Here is a 21,709-nt window from a genome sequence, read left to right as displayed (position 1 = left end):
TTTTATATAGACCAACTAAAACTTTGATTAAGTTTCAAGAATCTTCAAGAGTCATTGCCTAAACGAACAGAGAATGACAAGATTTCAACCTGATACACTCTTCATAAATAATCAATGTTAATAACTTATATTTGAGGCTAATGGAACTTTATTTGTATTTGTCAGAAGGTATATACATTAGATTTTCATAGAAATTGTAGGTTTGAAAGTCTCTAGTAAAATGAAAGAGTGAAAAAAATACTATTTTCATCACATTTTCATGTTTCTTTCAAAATTTTGCTAAAGGATAACAAAAAACAAACTAAAATAAACAAACAAAATAGAACACTAGCCAAAAACAAACAGAAATTAAAGATATGCCATTCACTAGAAGATGCAAGATCACAATGGTTGAAAATACAAACACAACTTTGTAAAAGACAAATCTATATCCTCCAAAATGCAAAATATCTATAAAATAATTAACATAAACACATTTGGAGACCACAAGATATAAATAGATACATCAGGAAAGAAAAGAACAATGGCTAATCTATTTTATGCATTCGTAGAAAGTTTTAAAAGATTTCGTAGAGAAATATCTTTGGTTTATACAAAAACTGATATAAATATAGACAAAATTTCAAAAGGGAGGCCAATAATATCAAAACCCATGTGGATTCAATCCAAATTAGTTAGAAATTAAAGATATGCCATTCACTAGAAAATGCAAGATCACAATGGTTGAAAATACAAACACAACTTTGTAAAAGGCAAATCTATATCCTCCAAAATGCAAAATATCTATAAAATAATTAACATAAACACATTTGGAGACCACAAAATTTAAATAGATACATCAGGAAAGAAAAGAACAATGACTAATCTATTTTATGCATTCGTAGAAAGTTTTGAAAGATTTCGTAGAGAAATATCCTTTGGTTTATACAAAAACTGATAAAAATATAGACAAAATTTCAAAAGGGAGACCAAAAATATCAAAACACATGTGGAAATCCATATAGCATATTATATCATATCAAGTGAAGAAAATTAAAATTTTGAGGAAAAAAGTAAATAAATGCAATACTTATAACTTAAAAATTCATCAAAAAGCCATATAATCCTGGTCTTGTATTTGAAAAACTGAACTGATAAGGAACAACAATTGTAGAAGCTTTATAAAAAGACAAATTTAATGTACCTGAACTAGCCACTTGCAAAACTGTTTATTATTTAAGATAAAAAATATTTGAAAGTACAATTAGAGGTGTTTGCATAAGGTTTTTACTCACATATCTATAGAATAATTAACTTAAATACTGATGGAGGCCACAATACATAAATAGGTACAAAAATATAGAAAAAGGGACACTGTTTGTGTAGAAAGGGGCTCATATTAGTGTTTTACAGTCTTTAAAAGGCTTATCAAGAATTATAATACATGAAAATAATTTACATAAAGCAAAAACTTGCATAATATAACTTGAAACACCAATAAATTGAAGTAATGGTGAAAAAAATCTCTTGTTTATATACAAACTGATATAAATATACACACAATTTCAGAAAGGACATGGACATGAACAATATCAAAATTAATGAGAAGTTAATCCTTATGATGCCATAAAAATGAACAGCACTTTAAATTTGAGAAAAAAAGTAAGTAAATGAATGGATTCATATGACTATAAAAATTTTGTACTGTACCAATTGTGCAAGCTTTATGAAAAGGAAATTTTATTGTAACTGAATTACTTAACTATTTGTATTAATTGCTATTTGATATATTTATAGTTACTCAAGGTAAAAAAACTCTATAAAAAATATTTTAAACCAAAATAAGTGTTTTAATTGAGAAACTTTCAAAAATAATTGTTTCCAGAAGGTTTTTACTCACTTATTACCAAAAACAATCACAATCCCAGGTCAGGAAGTAATCTTGTTCTAAAGATAACATAAATTAAACCCACAAAACTTCATGAATATTTCAGATAAAAACATTCCATGCCAACCCAACTACCTTCCTAATGCGATAACAATAAAGGACCATAATTCTCATGGGCCCCTCGCATCGGCTTTTGTATTCAAACCGACCGCCAAACGACCCATCGCCTCACCTGCCAGCAACAGGAGCACCCTCGGATTGGGGCCACGCGCATCTCGCCAAACTCCGCTGCCCGTCGGGCCTCAGTTGTGGTTGGAGCTCGGAGACTCGCAGAGGTGCCCCACGGTTGTCAATAAACAACTGACAGAAGCGTTTCTATGCGATTTAATCGAGGTTTGGAATTTGAAGTGAAGATATTTGGGGCGATCGCTCCTTTGGAATATGGAGCCTTGGCGCAGTTATGCAACTATTTGCAGGTTGTGCTTGCAGAAAGACGGCTTTATGTTAGGCATATTTAATCACATACAAGGCAAGGACAGGAGCATTTACAAGAAGATTATTGATTGCACGGCACTCCAGGTAAACATTTATGACATTAACAATCACCGAATCTATTTATTCGATATATTTAACAATTCCCCGCTAGTTTAACCGCATTTATTGTGTAAACTTCCTTCTGAAAGTATTTTTAAACCAATATTTTAGGTTATTTATTCATTTTTACCTCCTTTTTTAATTCATTTTAAACGATAAAGAAGGCTATAGACCACGTGTGTTGTGTACAAATCGTGAGTTGTATAATTTCTATTTTATCGGCCATTTGACAGGAGACAAATATGTCATTCTGCTATATTGCCGCGTTCTCTTAAATTTCTCAGCAAATAACATTTTTTAACAAACTGTTAAATAAAATAATATATGATATATAGTAATGGGAATGCTATAATTCTCAATTTTGTAAATTTTAATTTAATATAGTTTATAATTTTGAATATTTAAATGTTTGTTTGTCTTATACCTTTACAGAATGATGTTTATCCAGATATGTATTAAAAGTTATGGCAACAATACCAAATCTTTGTTGAATACAACCAACATATTCCTTTATTTAAAAAAGTATAGTTTGCAGGAAAATATTAAGTATTAAACATTATTAGTAATAAATATTATCTACTTCAAAATAATTAAAATATATTGTAATGTTTTCAAACTATATCTTGATAAATTTGGTTGAAAGACTTAATTGTTGTAGAATTGGTTGCCTATACTACAGGTTTTTATATAAAAAAGGAAGACATTCAATTCAAAATGTAAGAAAAATGCAAATAAATTTGAAATTTTAATAGTTTATGTTTATTTGATGGTCTATTTCACAAATATTTGTATCAGGATGCAACGGTAGCTTAGATATAACCGCAGTCATATTAAGGATAAATTATATTCATATAAAAACAATGTTTTCTGTTTACAGATATCCAGTGGAGATGGTTTACCCAACGTAATTTGCCACAGATGCCTCTACAAGATAGAATTTTGTCTAGAATTCCGTCAACTTTGTTTCATGTCTGATGCTACTCTGCGCCAATTGACGGGTACCGGTAAAGATAATGGATCTGATACTGTTAACGGAAACACGCATTTGCCGATATATGAACAACTTGGAGGTAAATGATTTTCTTTGTATTTTACATTCAAACATTTCCATAGATAACAGATTAACCAATTGGGTGCACTATTTTAGTCAATCCCAAGTTTTATGAACAATTTTTTACAAAAGACCTAATTTGCAAAATATTATCAGATAAATGAATGATTTTCCGGAAAACAAAACCTGCAAGTGTTTTTGTAAGAAGGTGGAGGAACCTATCAAACATACATGTCGCATAAAACAGATAATTGGTCAGATAAAATGCGAAAAACTATTAAATTATGGGTTATATGAAAACAATTGCAACTTTTATACATAAAAAATTGGCATTAGTTGTAAAAGCATCCCCAATGATGTTATAACAAAAATATTAAGTTTATATTGATTGATTATTGTAAAAAATGTATTAAAAAAGCAAATTATAAACCAAAACCTATGATAGATTATACATTTCTACTTACTTGTAATAACATCCTTTTCAAAATACCACAAGAACTACCATTGTCCAATAATCTGCAATTCAAATATGGCACAATTCAAAGCATACTTCGCAAAACATATAAACACGAACTTAAGTTACATAAAAGCGAGAAATAGGAAATACCTAGTGGATTTAAAAAAACAATTTTTTATAATATGTAACTACGAATTTGAACCGTAGTGTAGGAGAACTCATTTGGAGCATAAGTTTCACTTACACTGATTTCTTTCTTGTATGCGCATCCTCCTCTATTAGACGCGTTCGATAAGGGATGGAAAATATTTGGCAGCGCTGTTGTATACTCTGTGGTTCTATCATAGATAGATATGTACATAGAGCAGGTCTGGATTTTTACTCCAGGACCGCCTTTCAATTTTTTTTCTAGCTAAATTAAAACACTTAATGCTGATTTTTTATATTTGTGTATTATTGTTCTGTTCTTATTAGTCAAACAACATTGTTAACGCTTAATTCTTTTATTGTACATTAACATTACCACTTAACATATAATATGTATTATGCGATCGACCATGTCGTCTCTTACCTTCACTATCTACTGTCAACTGTCTACCAGTGTTACCAACTCACAATATTCATAGCTTACTATACTACATCTCCCTAATTAACTTGAATCATAGCTATCACCACAATCAGTCACAAAGTCTTTTAAATAAACTGGTTGTCTTCTTATCCGAGTACCACGACTCAATGTTTCATTGTTATTATTAATATTTTCCGCACTACCTATGTCACTATATAAAATATTCTCAATATTAACATTTTGATCTTCATCATTTATAATAATAGGTTTATATGTGAAATAAACCGATTCTTCTACACTATTTTGCAGTTTATCTTTCACATTATTTTTTGGTAAAATTTTAGGCAATGTGTTACTTCCTTTAATATCTACTCTATTCCTACGTTTAATTTTGTTATTGACATCATAAAATATAACTGTTCGTGGTGTTTTACCATATTTTATAAATTTCGCAGGTAACCACGTTTTATTTTGTCTATAGTAAATTTTTTGACCTTGAGTTAGTTTTAATTTTCTTTCTTTTGAATTTTTGTCATAATAAAATTTGTTTCTTTCATTTTTTTTCTTTTGAACTTGCCTAAAATCTTTTACAATTTTTGGTTTTAACTTATTACTATGAATTGGTAGAGTTGTTCTAGTTTGTCTGCTCAAAAGAAGTTGGGATGGACTATATAATGAGTTTAATACTGGAGTGTTTCTGTACTCTAATAATAATAATTTTATATCAAAATTTTCCTCTTTACTTCTTTTAAGCAAATTTTTTGCTATATTAACTGCTTTTTCAGCCATTGCATTTCCTCTAGCATAATATGGACTTGATGTCACAATTTCAAAATTCCAAGCTTTTGCAAAATTGTTAAATTCAAAAGATGCAAATGGCATATTGTCTGCACGTACCACCTCAGGAATACCATGAGTTGAGAATATTTGTTTCAAAATTAAAATTACAGTTTTAGAATCTTTATGTTTTGTTTTAATTATTTCTAACCACTTTGAGTAATAGTCAACAACTACTAAATAAGATTCACCTGCAAATTCTAAAAATCTGTGCCAACCTTTTGAAATGGATATTTACTTAATTGTTCAATGATCATGGGTTCTTTAGGATTTTTATTGCTAAACTTTTTACATATTGGACAATTTGTTACATATTGTTCTATTTCATTTTCCATTTTAGGCCAATAGAATAATGATTTTGCTCTAGCTCTTGTTTTTATTATACCAAAATGGGTTTTATGAACTTTTTGTATTATTATTTTAGTTAATTCTGGTGGTACTATTATTTTATTATCTAGGAATAATAAGTTATTCTCAACAAAGATTAAATCTTTTGATTGATAATAATACTTTAACTCATTTGAACACTTTGAAAATGACTTTGGCCAACCATTTAAACAGAATTCTTTGACAGTATTCAAAACTGGGTCTTTTATTATACATTCTTTGATTTTTTCTGTAATTTCAGTGGATACATTAACTGCATGAACTATATTATTTAGGGACATATCTGTTGCTTCTTGTTTTGCTTTTGAAGAGGCCCTACTAATAGCGTCTGCAATCAGCATTTGATTACCAGGCACATACATTAAATTAACATCATAAATACTTAATTTTAATCTAATTCTCTGTAATCTATTTGAACTTATTTTACTAATGTCTTTTTTCATTAAAGATACCAAGGGTTTATGGTCTGTCTGCACAGTAATTGTTCGTCCATATACATAGTTGTGGAACTTTTTTAAAGCAAACAAAATGGCCATAAACTCCTTGTCTATCTGTCCATAGTTAGTCTCACATTCTGATAAACTTTTTGAAGCATAACTTACTGGGTGACCGTTTTGAATTAAGACACAACCAATGGTTGTTCTGCTACTATCAGTTTGAACAATTATGTCAGAATAAGGATCATAATTTTTTAAAACTGGTGCACTACTTATTAACAATTTCAGTTCATCAAAAACCTTACTATGTACTGATTTTTCCCATCTGAATTCAGTGTCCTTTTTTAACAATAACCTTAGCGGATAGGTTTTTTCAGCTAAATTCGGTATAAAATTTCTTAAATAATTAATTACGCCTAAAAATCTCTGTAGGGCTTTTTTATCAGTTGGTGTATCATATTCACTAATAGCCCTAACTTTTTCACTGTCTGGTTTTACTTCACCATTACTAAAAGTATGACCCAAATACTTAACCTCAGTTAACAAAAATTGAAATTTTTCTTTGTTAAATTTAATGTTTATTTGCCTAGCCCTGTCTAAAACATTTTTTAAAATTACATTATGAGCCTCAACTGAATCTGCAAATATTAACAAATCATCTATGTATATATTAACACCGTTAATATCCTGAAAGTTCTCAGATAAATATTTTTGGAAAACCTCTGCCGAAATATTAAGACCAAACGGTAAACGTTTGAAAGAATATAACCCAAAGGGTGTTGAAAATGTACAATACTTTGAACTGTTTTCATCTAAAGGTATATTCCAAAATGAATCTTTTAAATCCAAAACACTAAAGTATTTAGCATTTTTTAACTTACAAGCTAGGTCTTCAAGCTTTGGTATTTCAAAATAATCTTTAACAATACACTCATTTAAATATTTAGGATCAAGACAAAGACGCAGGCTTCCATTTGGCTTTTCAACAATAACCAAACTGTTAACCCATTCAATTGGTCCATCTGCTTTGCATATTATATCTAATTTACACAATCTGTCTAATTCATGTTTTAGTTTATCCTTTATTTTTAAAGGTACTCTATGTGGTGGGTTAGAACAAGGAATTGCATTGGCTTTCAACTTAATACAATATTTTTTAGAAAATTTGCCAATTCCGCTAAATATATCAGTATACTGATTCATAACATTATTTTTAGTTATTACAATCTCTGAGCATTCCTGTATACCATTAGATTTTTTAATCAACTTTAACTTAATACACGTTTCAAGACCAATAATTGGAGTGAAATTATTATTAACAATTACAAATTCCACACTATACTTTTCATTTTGTATTATAACATTTAATGTTATGTCTCCTAACACATTTATTGATGTACCATTATAAGCATGTAGTCTAACTTTACTTTTACTGTTCAAAACTAGCTGTTGTTCTGACTGTTGACTAATTAATCCAAAGATATTTTCAGGAATGAGATTCACATCAGATCCTGTGTCTAATTTAAAATCAATTAAAACATTTTCAACATGCAATTTATGATACCATGATATGGAGTTTACTGACCTTACATCACTGACACTTATCATTTCACAGAAATATTCCTCTTCTGTATCATGCATATTTACTTCTTTTACTTTTTTATCCTTCCGAGATTTACAAACCAATGAGAAATGGTTATCCCGTCCACACCTTGAACATGTTTTCCCCCATGCTGGACACTTTTTTTTGTCACATTCATGTGATCGTCCACACCATTTGCAATCAATAACTTTAATTTTCATCCACTCTTTTTGTGACTTTTCTTTTGAAGACACTTGCTTGATTTTATCAACACTAGACATTGCTGTTTGGCACACCTTCTGGGCTTGTACTTTCTCCAATTCAGCTATTTTAAACAACTTAATAACTTCCTCAAGTGAAACTTTTTCTGTAGTTATTATTTTTTGTTTTGTTTCATTGTCTGCCGATCCAAAAACTAATCTATCTCTGAGTATTTCGTTTTCGTCTGTGAATTCACAATCTCTTGCCAACGTTTGAACATCTATTAAAAAGGATTCAAATGGTTCATCTATTCCTTGTGCACGTTCATAAAACAGGTGCCTACAATATAAAATATTTTTCTTTGGGTTGCATACCTCTTGAAACTTATCTAAAACAGCTGCATAGGTCTCTTCATTTTCTTCGAATTTGAAAGTTGTTATATGTTCTTAGACCGTCGTCTCCAATACAATTTAGAAGGATCGCTATTTTAATATCATCAGTTTCGACATCTGCCCTGATGCTCTTAAATAGATATTAATAGACTGTTTAAAATCTTCCAATTTTCACTCACATTTCCCAACATTTTAAGTGGTTTCGGCAAATTAAATCCAGACATTTTGGCGGACTTGCTCCACGTGTTGCAAACTTTCCACACTAACTTTTAGGTTATTTACACAATTTATATATATATATATATATATATATATATATATATATATATATATATATAGTTTCACTGACTGCGCCATGTATTATTTGTTCTGTTCTTATTAGTCAAACAACATTGTTAACGCTTAATTCTTTTATTGTACATTAACATTACCACTTAACATATAATATGTATTATGCGATCGACCATTCGTCTCTTACCTTCACTATCTACTGTCAACTGTCTACCAGTGTTACAACTCACAATATTCATAGCTTACTATACTACAATTTGGAAGGTATATTTTCTTAGTTTGCCTCTTCTTGTTGATATAAAAGTACTTTAGGACTAAATAGTGCGTATATTAGGGGAATTTTGTTCACATGTATGCGTTTTAGTAACACTTTTCATAAATTCGGGTAAGAACATTTTCCAAAGCAAACTTTTTTAGATAAATGATTATGGAGAATATTTTGAGCTAGTTTTATGATATATTAACCTATTTGGTGCACTAATTATATCATTTGAACTTGTAAACATCTTTTAATACAAGTTTTATGAATGAATGTACCAAAAGAGATCCTAGTTTTAGTAACGAGGCGAGGGTAAATAAAACATTATAATGTCACATAGAAACTGATAATTCTTCAAATAAAATGCGAAAAACAATCATATATTATTTTCAATCACAATATTTTCATTTTAATCACAATATTATTGTCAATATGAAAACAGGTGTACCTGTTATGTGAAAAAAAATGAGATTTGTTATAAAATAGTCACAATATTAGGACTTTTAGGAGTCACAATATTAGGAGTTATACGCTATGGTATAAAAATTTTTCAGTTGAAGACAAAAAATCATCTTTAATTGTTTTAGGTGACGAAAACGTAGTAATGGTAGTGGACCCACAAGCCTACGACTACGAATCCGACTTCGAGTCGGACAAGGACGTCGTCCCCAGCGATCCAGAAAACGGAGAATCGAACGACGTCGAACCTGAACCGGAGCCCGAAGGAAGAGGTGTGATAATGTGCAAATACTGCGATCACGCCTTTACGGATAGCTCGGAGTGTGTAAATCACGAAGCCAGCGTTCACAATACCGATACTCCGTACAGCTGTGGCAGCTGTTTAATGAGTTTTGCTGATTAGAGCAGTGTATTCGGCGCACCTGAAGAGCGTACACAAGAACGACAAACCTTATAATTGCCCTCAGTGTAACAGAACGTTTGCTAGGTAAGACTTGAGATATTTATTTTGTAATTGTTTATTTGAAGCACCGTTTTAGATCAGAAATGGTGTTAGAATTGGTATTATATTTAATTCGATATGTAGTTACAATGGAAATCACGAAAGGATTGGTTTAAGGGTTAAAAATTCTTCAGCAGCTTGAGATATAATACTGACGATGCGTTGTTAATAACTTGAATTTAACAAAAACTCGAGCTTGTAATTGGTGAATTGTCATTAAATCAAAATTGAATATTTACGTCTGTGTTGTAATAGAAAGTATTGTTCTGAAACTATTTTCTTGTGGCATTTTAAATTAATTACTATTTAAATGAGAATAAGCCACAATTAAAGGTTAAAATACGTTTATTGACGTTTCAATTTCCACTTCGGAAATCGTTCTCAAAATACAAACATTAGTAAATTAAACAAATTTTGTTTTTTGTTACTTAATGAAAAATTCTTCTAATAATTTAATTTTATCTGACTCATTTATATATATTGACAATTCAGACATACATTATACATTTTAAAGTAGACGACTTTAAAATGATATTGCCAATATTGTTGAGTTGCGTCCCTGGGACGACTTTACTTATAAGATAGTTCATTCGATTACATGAAATCAACTTTAACTTGAGAATATCCTTCAGAAAAGATCATAACATGTAATTCGTCTTTAAAAAGACAAATGCATGCCATGATGGCAGTAAAATTCTCCTGTTAGTGATTCCATAGTAAATTATGAGGGAAAAACCAGGAAAAAAACCTCATAATACTATCCCGACATGGTAAGTATTTGATCGTGCATTTAGTTTACCTTCAATAAACACCAAATTCCGATTTTATATGTTTGTTATTTAAAAAATATAAATGATGTATTCTCTATATGTTACTGACTTACCAATACTGGTATTTTCCTTTTAATAACTTCCTCTTTCAATATGGGTAACCAGATCCTACTACATTCTGCCGAGGAATTCGCGACACAATTGTCTCATTTAGCATAATTAGAGCCGTTTTCTTTGATTTTTCTCTTTTTACCATCCGTTTCTTTTAGGACTATATTTGAATCATTCCATTGAACCCTATGTTCATTATCCCATGCATGTTACATATTTGAGATCTATCAAATTCTCTATTTTTAATATAGGATTGATGTTCACTTATTCTAACATTTAATGGCCTTGATGTTTCACCTAAATAAAACTGATAGCATTCACAAGGTATTTTATAAATGCAATTCCTTGTCCTTTTTTGTTCATTGTTAGGTTTGGTTTTGGACAAAATAGATCTCAACGTGTTTGTTGTTTTGAATGTTGTTGAAATGTTGAATGTATTTCCTATCCTTTAAGCTTTTCCGATAATCCTTTTATGTATGGTATTGTTATTTTCCTCGTATTATTCCTTGTATATGCTGTAGGATCTCGTTCTAAGTTGTTTTGTTCTATTCGATCGATTGTTGAAAATTCCTTATTTATAAACGATAAAGGATAATCATTTTTAATAAAACAGATGTTAACAAATGTTTTTCCTCCAAGAATGAATTTTCGTTAGAACAAGTAATTTTTGCTCTATTGTATAAGGATTTAATGATTCCTTTTTAAGATTAATGTTGTGATTTGATTTGAATTTAAATATCTGTTGGTGTGTGTTGGAAATTGAAACGTCAATAAACGTATTTTAACCTTTAATTGTGGCTTATTCCATTTAAATAGTAAGTAATAGAAAGACGTGAGATGAAGACTGGAAAATAATTAACTAAAAAAAAGAGATAAATAGTAGATATTTTGGCATCCAAAACAAATTTTGATAATGTTTTACTTGCTTTTCTTCACATTCTGTGATCTCAATATATAGATATATTGAAGGTAGATGACGTGAGGAATCTAGGGGTCAGAAATTGGAAAGCCAGGACGAAAGATAGGGGGGAATGGAGACTAATTCTTGAACAGGCCAAGACCTACACAGGGTTGTAGAGCCAAAGATGATTGATTGATTGAAGTAAAGGAAGAATGGCATACTTAGTTTGTACTGAGTCAATAATTCGATTGCTCCTTTTTGAAAAGTGAAAATTTTATTTTAGTAGAAGTAGAAGGAAGAATCGAAATATCAATAGAACAAGTGAATGAAGAAAAAAAAAACAAAAAAAAAAAAAAAATCTCCAGGCCCAGGCGGAATACATCCAGAGTTGATTAGGTATGGATCATCAAAACTGTTTGAGATGATCCGAAAATTATTCGAAAGATGCTTAAACGGAGAAGAAGTTCCAGAAGAATGGAGACAATCGTATATCTCTCCAATACACAAGAAAGGCACAAAGATGGATCCTAAAAACTATAGAGGGATCGCAGTGATTGCTACTATAGGCCGACTATACTCAATATACTCAAAAGTACTACGAAGCCTGATAGAAAATGATATCAAAGACAAACAACCCGAAGAACAAGCGGGATTTAGGGCCGGACGCTTCCACTATGGATAATATCTTCACATTAAAAATTGCAATGGAAAAACGAGTGCAGAGAAATAGAGAACTCATATAGCTTTAATAGATTTGGAAAAAGCATATGACAGTGTACCGATCTCCCAACTATGGATAGAAATGGGTAACTTGAAAATAAACCCAATTCTTATTAACGCCACTCAAAAATATTACGAACAAAACTTTGCAAGAATTAAAATGGGACAAGAAATCACCTCTCCTTTTCAAACAACAAAAGGACTAAGACAAGGCTGCTGTCTGTCACCCACCTTATTTAAAATCTATTTGGACAGATCCTTAGTGAAATGGGTAAAAAAATGTAGAAACATGGGAATAACGGTGGAAGAAAACAAGCTATATACACTTTTCTTTGCGGATGACCAGGTAGTAATTGCCGAAGACAGCTACGATCTTAGCTATATGGTAAGAAACTGCAAGAAGAATATGAGGTGGCAGGTCTAAACATGAATATGACAAAATGTGAATATCTCTCAGTGGGAACAGATGAAATATGTGACCTAGTCTTGGAAGACGACAAAATCAAAGGCGTGCAATCCTGCAAATATTTGGGGGTCATTTTCAACAAGAAGGGAAATAGCGCAGATGAAATCAGGGAAAGAATAAACAAGGGCAGAGCAGCGACCCGTGCCTTAAACTCTCTTCTCTGGCAAAAAACAATTCGACGAGAAACCAAAAAACACATTTACGGTAGTATAGTCCAAAGTATTACACTTTACGGTTCGGAAGTATGGGACGTCACCAAAGCTAATAGAAACAAACTTTTGACGACAGAAATGGATTATCTGAGACGAAGCTGCGGTAGATCGAAACTGGAGAGAGTTAGAACGAACAAATAAGAAACGAAATGAAAATGGAGAGAAATATCAATGATGACATAGAAAGAAAACAATTAATCTGGTTCGGACATGTTAAAAGAATGCCAGAGTACAGATGGCCTAGGAGAGTACTGGAATGGATCCCTCCTGAAAGAAGAAAGAGAGGACGACCACGGAGAAGTTGGCGCAACGATATTGATGAAGCAATGGCGGCAAGAGACTTAGAAGAGGCAACTGCATATGACAGAAAAAGATGGAAATTGGGGCAGAGAAGCGGCGACAGCCGTAATAAATCCGTTATTATATATATATATATATATAAAATTTTATTTTATATGCATAGGACGAGTTGCCCCAAAGAATTATTCCAAGAGCTTGAAGTAAGTGAAACTCTTGTGGGCGCTTTTATGAAATGTTTTATGCCGTACATTGTTAAGAAATTTCGTATTTCACGAACATGCCCTGTGTTTACTTCCATATTTATGTTAATGTCCCCCAACTATCATTATATTTTTATAATTTTTGTAGGCGAAATCAATTAAATCATATAATTTAGCTTTGAAAACATTAATATTCCCATTACAAGGTCGATAAAGTGCAATTATCAGAAAACGATTATTTTTAATTTCAACACCACAGAATTCAGCACTCAATGGATCACAAAATTTGTTTAAATCAACAAGCTCAAGATAAATATTATTCTCAGTATTTATATGTTTACGAAATTTTATTAAAAATCAATACATATTACAGTTAGCTACATTTCTTATATCACATTCACTTAATTTCAGTACAAAACCGTAAAAAAAGTGTAAATTAAACAAATCAGTTGTTGTGGTTGTACTCTACTTCTTGTAACGACCAGTAAACTGCTCACTCCATCTGTCAGACGTTGTATACCACCCTGAAAGAGATGTGTCCCAGATGAGAACACTCTACCGAATATATTACTCATAGCTGCCATTGGATTTAAACCGCCAGGCCTTCCTAATCCTCCAGGTCGCCCCATTCCTTCATATTCTCCTGGTCCTTCATAGCCTCCTGGTCTCATTCCTTCATAGCCTCCTGGTCCTTCACCTCTTCCAAGTCTACCCAATCCGCCAAGTCTACCCAGTCCTCCAAGTCGTCCTAATCCTAGAGGTCCCTAGATTCACCACCATAATTACCACCGTTACCATAAGGTACATCCCTACCATAGCCACCAGGGGAAGGATAATTCGGCTGTCTTCCATACCCGCCCTCTCTTTCCGAATACATATCACCTCTTCCTCCATAACCGCCCTGCCCGTACGACCCTTCTCCCCTACTAGAAACCTGGTTTTCGTATTCGCCGTCGTCGCGAGGTTTTTTGTCGAAGATTCCTCTCGGAATGACGGGAACGTTTTTCCCGATGGATCCTTCTTCTCTGTCGTTGCCAATGCTTGCTTCTGGACTCTTGAATTCCGAATCTTCGTAACGCGCAGGCGACGATTCGGCCATCCATGCAAGAGCCAAGGAAAGGAAAATAATTTTGGAAATCTGAAAGATAAAGAGAAACTGTTAGTCCTTGTTATATGTTCTGCACTTTCAGGAGACAAAAGAATTCAATTTAAAAAAAAATAGGTTGCAAAATTATTATGGCGAAATCCATTAAATTGATTGTATTAAAATTTGGAGGAATGTTTTACTATAGTGTAAAGATTTTTTAGACGAATTATGAAGGTCTAAGTGTAATATATGTCAATTGAATAAGAAAAGGCTTGTTTCTCACTCTTTTTTTTTTGTATTTATTGCTATTTTGCGACAACGGTAATAAATTCAAACATTTTTAACAGCGAAAAATTTGTAACCTGATATAAACCATTTTTAACCTAGAAATCAGAATTTAGTCGATTTTTTACAGATCCGCCCTGGTCTATAATTAACGATGACTGATCGGTAAATAATTCAACTTTTAAATTATTTCCACGAAACCGGTCAAATTTTGAAAGTTCCCGATAAAAAATAAATTAAATAAACGATTTTGTAGCGTTCCGCGTACTTTGTACAGCGTCAGCCGAAACGGGAATCACTTGATCATCGGTAATTATCGATTGTGACATTAAGCAAATGGGACGGAATAGTTTTTTAATTGCTTAATGCAAAGATAATCGATTGTTGTAGAAGGGTTGGTAGTAAACTTTGGAAAAAAGGAATTACAAACAAAAAATTTTTATTGGCAATGGATTTAGAGTTATTAAAACATTTTCAGCAAGATTAATACACTTTTGAATACTCGCAATTTATTTTTAATACTGTAGGAATGGAATTGTGGGTCACTTGGTGCCAAATCAGGGTTAATTTGCGGTTGAGTTTCGATTTTAAAAGAAATTCGATAACAAATTGTGATTCGTTCATTCAGATTCATTCAGATAAAGAAATTGTGGTGTAATGTTCAAAATTGAGCATTTTGCATTGTTCTAATATTTATAAAGAAGCGTTAAGCCACAGACCAACGACGTAGGCATTAAAATAGTTGATTAACATTATTAATTGATAATCTGTACATGAAAATAAACATATTTTGACAAACTGACTGTGTACAAAGATTTTGGAAAGAAGTATGAATGATGGTTAATAAGTTGCTCGGTAAATGTGGTAAAAATACTCGTTAGATGGATATCCTGCTTTAATTAAGATCAGTAGAAATAAAAACTATTGACAATATGCTTTAAAAAACCCATCCAAGGGTGGATATAAACTGCATTGGTGACGAGAACAGAAAAAGCAGCTAAAACGATGTTTTTACCATGAATAAAAAGTGTTTTTTCAACGGAAAAGTAAGACAAGGATTATTCGGAAATTGTTCTGGATCTGAAGACCTTGGGAAGAGAAATGAAATTATGGAAAAACTCTGAAAAATTGCAGAAAGAAAGATTTAATTGCAATAGACAAATGTTTGAAACACTTCCTTGCCACTTAAGAAGGAAACAATATAAGAAACATCATAAAGAAACCAAATGAATTACATAATGGTTAATCTGAGATACAGAAAGACAGGAGTCACCAAAAAACATATCTGAGGATAGATATAAATTCTGGCCGCTGTGAACAGAAGAAAAAATTGAAGCAAGACAAAATAAAACATGGAATACTCCGAAAAATAAAAGAAAATTATTATATTTCTGGCACATCTAGAGAAATCAAAATAAATATAAGTTATTATGGGTTCTAGAAAGAAAAATCCTTGAAAGAGAAGCCTAGGGTGCAAACGTTGGATAAAATTGGCGCCAAAGCATTTGGAGAAAAATAGACACGGATGTGTTCAGTGTAGGTCGAAAAATGTTGCTAAAATAAGTTTTTGAAAGACCATGTTGGGGAAGAAATGCCTATAGGAGGATAATACGATAGGAATAGTGGGCAAAAAGTTGCTAAAATGGCTTCTGGCAAGAAAAATGTCAGGGAACGGAAAACTAGACTAAAAACGTTAGATAAAATTGGCACTAACAAATTTGGACGTTAATATGAGTGAAATACATTCATTAGTGGCCAAAAAATGGTAGTAAAATGAATTTTTTAAATAAAACTGTTAGGGAAGGCAAGTTAAGGCTACAGGCATTGGATAAAATTGGCCCTAACATAATTGGCCAATAATAAGACAGGAATACATTCAAAAAAATGTTATTGCAATGAGTTCTGGAAAGAAAACTGCCAAGGAAGGCAAGTTTGGGCTAAAGACATTGGATAAAATTAGTCCTAACACAATTGGACATTAATAAGAAAGGAATTCATTAAATAGTGGTCAAACAATATTGCTACAATGAGTTCTGGGAAGAAAATTGACTTGGAAGGGAATCCTAAGCTAAGATGTTGGAATAAAATAGACGCCAATTCATATGGACATTAATTAGAAAGCAAAATGTTTACTAATGACCGAACAATTTTGCTCCAATAAGTTCCTGTAAAGAAAAATGTCATCTAATTAAAGGAATTGGATAAAATTCACGCCAAGACATTTTGAAATAATAGTAATAGAGTAATATATTCAGTAGTGGCCAAAAATTGTTGCCAAACTGGAAAGAAAAGCTACAGCAGAAGAGAGACTTAGGATAAGAACGTTGTATAAAATTGGCTTCGAGAGATTTGACCTTAATAAAAGAGAAATATATTCAGTAATTGCCGAAAAAAGTCGATACAAGATTAATGAAATGCCTTGAAAGAAAAATCCACAATGTTGAGCTTAAAAACAAGCTTATATGAAAGTTATTAAGAATAAAGTGAACTTTAACCAGTAAAAATTTACAAAAATCCAACTTCTAGTTACCAAAATAATTTTTTAAACAATAAACGTCTGTTATTGTAACATAATTTTTCGAAAAAAAAGACTCCATAGTATTATTGTAAGTATATTATAAAGACTTACCATTTTTTCTGCCGTGTCGCTGCTTCAAACTGATTGTTGTCGATTGTTGACTTCTTAAATGAATGTGTAATCATTAGATCATTAGTTTCGAAAGAAAAAACCCAAATTGTGGATACTAGTAACTGCATGGGCGTACACTTACAGGGAAAATTTCAAGAACGTATTAATTGTTCCGGAAAGTATGATGATCTTCTGGTATTAAGTATTTTAAAATTATTGAATGAGCGGTGACGTAGGAGATAGATGTTAGACGTACCTACAATAGCCGACATCTTTAAATCGTCGGTATACTGCGAAAACCAGATAAATGACAAATTTTAAAATATTGAGTTAAGTATACCAAAATTCTCAGCTTTTTCCGCTCTACATACAGGTAAAACCCAATAAATGATACGACTTACCATTCAGCAGATAATTTGTGTAATAAATAAATAAGTTACACCTAATCAACTTTTCATTTTCAAATAAAACAATATATCGCTACTTACTTCCATAAAATTAAAGTTCTGTTGCATGTAAAACAAAGTAAGCCCACATATATTATTATGCCGGACAACAATATATTTCTACTCCTGCATACCATATTCAGTAAAAAGGTGATAAGTATCATTATTACATTTTACATGTATGATTATTAAAATTTCTCTTTCATATCGACTAGTAAAAACCTTTAAGTACACTTACTTCATTCTACCTGAAAACGGGTTGAGTTAAAATTTAGAAATGGTTACTAAGCTAAACCCATAAATGATCTTTATAACACATACACAGATAGAATAACTGAAGACAGCAGTTCAATTCTTGATGATTCTGAGAACAATATAGTTTCAATGATGGAATCCATTTTTGATAGTGACTTTTCAGATGTAGACCCCACATATCAGCCAAGTGAAGAGGGATCGCTTTCTCTAGGAAGTCTATATGATTTACACACAGCTGTCTTTGATAGCTAAATGATGAGAAAAAAGATACTGAAATAGGTGCACCACGAACAATTTAGTGTCAACTGAAATAGCTAGATGGATATTAAATCTACTTCTTGACAAAGTATGGAAAGACGTACGTCCACTAAAACGTTGGAGAAAAGTTAACCCCAAAGATTGGGTAATAAAGGTCGCAAAAAGGAGGCGTGCTGAGGGTTTGCCTTATGACATAAAAAAAGACCATAGACCAGCAAAATTGCCAAAACCAGTTAATTGTTCAGAGTGCTTTTACAAATGTGCCAGTTATTTCAGCGAAGATTACAGACAAAGACATGTCGTGATTATTGAAAGTTAGAATATGTAGGCCTGAAACATTTTCTTATTGCACGTATTAAAACGGAGCCACCAAAGAGAGTCGTTGCAGTTCGTTGTAGTTTAAAAAACTACGTGCATTTTCCAAAAAGTGTTACTTTTATTTGAATGGTCAAGACATACAGGTATGTGAGAAATTTTTTTGTAAGACACTTTGTATATCAGCGTCGTTAATACAGGATGTTGTAAGAAAAACTGATATTCTAGGCTGTCATGCAGATACGGATAAAAGAGGCAAGCATACACCGCCAAATAAAACAAGCAGTAAAACCCGAAAAATCGTGAAGGCTCATATTGAGTCTTTTCCAACCATGGGCCCACATTATAATCGCCAAAGTTCAAAGCGTAGATATTTGGACAAAAATTTAAGTATAAGAAAAATGTACCAACTTTTATAAATGACTATGTGCAGAAGAAACTGGAAGGTGTTAGCGAAATTACATATCGAAGAATATTTTCTAACGACTATAATTTAAGCTTTTTTGTTGCTAAAAAAGATCAATGTTTAGTTTGTAATAAATATGATAGGGCTAATCCAACTGACAAATCGGATTTAGAAGACAGTTACAGAGATCATCAGAGAAGAAAAGAAGTATGTAATCTTAAAAACAAAATGATAAGAAAAGATCTAATGAACAACGGGATTTTGTTTCAATTACTTTCGATCTACAGGCCGTACTACAGATTCCAAGTGGATTGACTGGAAAACTATATTATTCTCGAAAATTATGTGTCTACAATTTGTGTGTATATGAAGCCGCATTACCAAATGCAGCTTACTGTTTTGACTGGTCAGAAATTAACGGTAGACAAGGAAGTTCTGAAATAGGAAGCATTATACTCCACTACTTATCAAAATGTGTTCCAGAATATGTAAGTGAAATAAGTTTATTTTCTGATACCTGCAGAAGACAGAATCGTAATCAGCATATTGCAGCCTTACTATTATGGGATGTTCAAAACATAGACTATTTAAATATTATTGAACACACATTTTTAGAGTCTGGACATTCCTATATGGAAGTTGATTCTATGCAGAGTAATATCGAAACCGCTAAAAAACACAGATCTATCTATGCGATGCCAGATTACTTGTCTGTTTTTCAAAATGCAAGAGGAACTAAAAATATCAAGGTTGATGATAAAAAAGTATGTATAGAACCATACAAATGTAAAGAAGTTAAATACTACGACTTTTATAATTTAAAAAATTTGTCACACACTTTAATTAAAAACCGGACAAAAGACCAAAACAGCGAAAAAATAATGTGGTTGAAGATAGAAATAATGAGATGCGTGAAAGGAGGGACAAACAGAATCTATTTTAATTATGACATGTCAACAAGCTTCAATTATTTCCTTACTGATACTGCACGGCAGTCAAAAAGAACAAAGCACGCCAAGTTATCAACTAATACAAGCAATTTTGAAGAACTTAAACGACTTTATGATGCACATTTGCCAATTAGCATAGCAGAGATTTGGTACAGCTATGGGATAAGGGAGTGATACCAGAGGAATATCACGGGTGATATCGTAATTTGAAAACGGGAAATGATGTAACAGACATCTTGCCAGAGCCTGCTTTCAGTGACGAATCGGACGAGGAAGCCTCATAATAATAATATTGTTATTATTATATTCGAAATAAATTTGATTTTTTCTATAAAACTGCCTATCATTCATATAAATAATAACTATAACTACACACAGATGTTAACAAAATTTTCAGGGAAAACCAGTTAAATGTCATAAATATCGACTAATACCTTAAAACATTGCTATTACCTAGTAAAAGCCTCATATCTCGATCACAAAACTGGAAAATATTATACTTGGTTTATTATATTTGTGTTAAATATGTTATTTGAAGAGTAATTGATTTATTTAGATTTACAGGTAAAACCAGGTAAGTGATAGCATTTCCAACTTAAATTTAGGATTAGTCAGATAGGTGCCTTAACTTTTTCAAACTAATGATAGAATATCTTTTCAGATATATGCATCTTTCACTAGAATACCTAATATCAAAAACAGGCTGACTGCTTAATTCACAATAAAAAACTAAACTTTAAAAACGTTTTTTCTCGATTTCGGTATTCCGACATTTACCTGGTTTTCGCAGTATACCGACGAAATATTCTATTTATATAAAATTATAGTAAAAATTTGACCTAAGGAAAAAATATCTTCAATATTTAGCTGTTATTGTTTGCATCGTACTTTAGGGATTTTCCATGACATTTTTTTATAAAGTGCCCCTTTAGACGTTTCTCTGAGCCTGCTGCACAAGTTATATTGGCACACGCACACAAAACGTTGAGAGTAACGATAAATTGCTTCGTTCTAGGCGTTCAGACCTCCGCAAACACACCATAGTCCACACCGGCGTAAAACCCTTCACCTGTCCAATCTGCTTCAAATCCTTCTCGAGAAACACGAACCTCTCGAAGCATATGCGAATACATTCCGGAACAAAGCCGTTCGTTTGTCCAAAATGCCCCAAAACGTTCACCTCGAAGGCCGATTTGTCCAGGCACGCCATCATCCACAACGGGCAGCGACCATTCAGCTGCAATTATTGCCATTTGAGTTTCGGACGCAAGGACAAGCTGCAGAGGCACGAGAAGAAGCATTTCCCACAAGAGAAAGAAGACAAGTCGAGGGAGTTGCAGATTATGAGGGAGAATTTGTCGATTTTTACTAGTGATCATAAAGAAGAGGAGAAACAAGAAGGTAAGGGCAAGGAGATCTTATTCCTGAACCAATTTTTGTCCCATATATTTTTCATGATGTATTTCCAAATACGTTTTGAACAAGTTGAGAGTAGAAAGCATTTGTAATCAAAA

At 32.0% G+C, this 21,709-nt stretch overlaps 1 protein-coding gene and 1 long non-coding RNA gene across 2 annotated transcripts in view; one reads left to right on the top strand and one right to left on the bottom strand.

Annotated features, from left to right (window-relative positions):
* The first annotated feature begins 1,951 nt into the window (after positions 1-1,951).
* LOC140448710 (uncharacterized) overlaps positions 1,952-21,709 on the top strand; it is a 33,031-nt gene continuing 13,273 nt past the window's right edge. Inside the window, 5 exon segments of the mRNA XM_072541822.1 lie at positions 1,952-2,446; positions 3,339-3,531; positions 9,511-9,782; positions 9,784-9,869; positions 21,211-21,596. Of these exon segments, the coding sequence (XP_072397923.1) occupies positions 2,309-2,446; positions 3,339-3,531; positions 9,511-9,782; positions 9,784-9,869; positions 21,211-21,596 (1,075 nt within the window). The 5' untranslated portion in view covers positions 1,952-2,308.
* Positions 13,881-18,104, bottom strand: LOC140448198 (uncharacterized). Its single transcript, XR_011951662.1, has 2 exons — positions 17,566-18,104; positions 13,881-14,702 (listed from the first exon to the last, which is right to left on the bottom strand). It is a non-coding gene; the product is annotated as an uncharacterized lncRNA (long non-coding RNA).

The sequence above is a fragment of the Diabrotica undecimpunctata genome, chromosome 8 (assembly GCF_040954645.1).
Source record: "Diabrotica undecimpunctata isolate CICGRU chromosome 8, icDiaUnde3, whole genome shotgun sequence".
NCBI lineage: Eukaryota > Metazoa > Arthropoda > Insecta > Coleoptera > Chrysomelidae > Diabrotica > Diabrotica undecimpunctata.
Note: the sequence above shows the minus strand (reverse complement) of the source record. Positions and strands in the feature narration are given on the sequence as shown.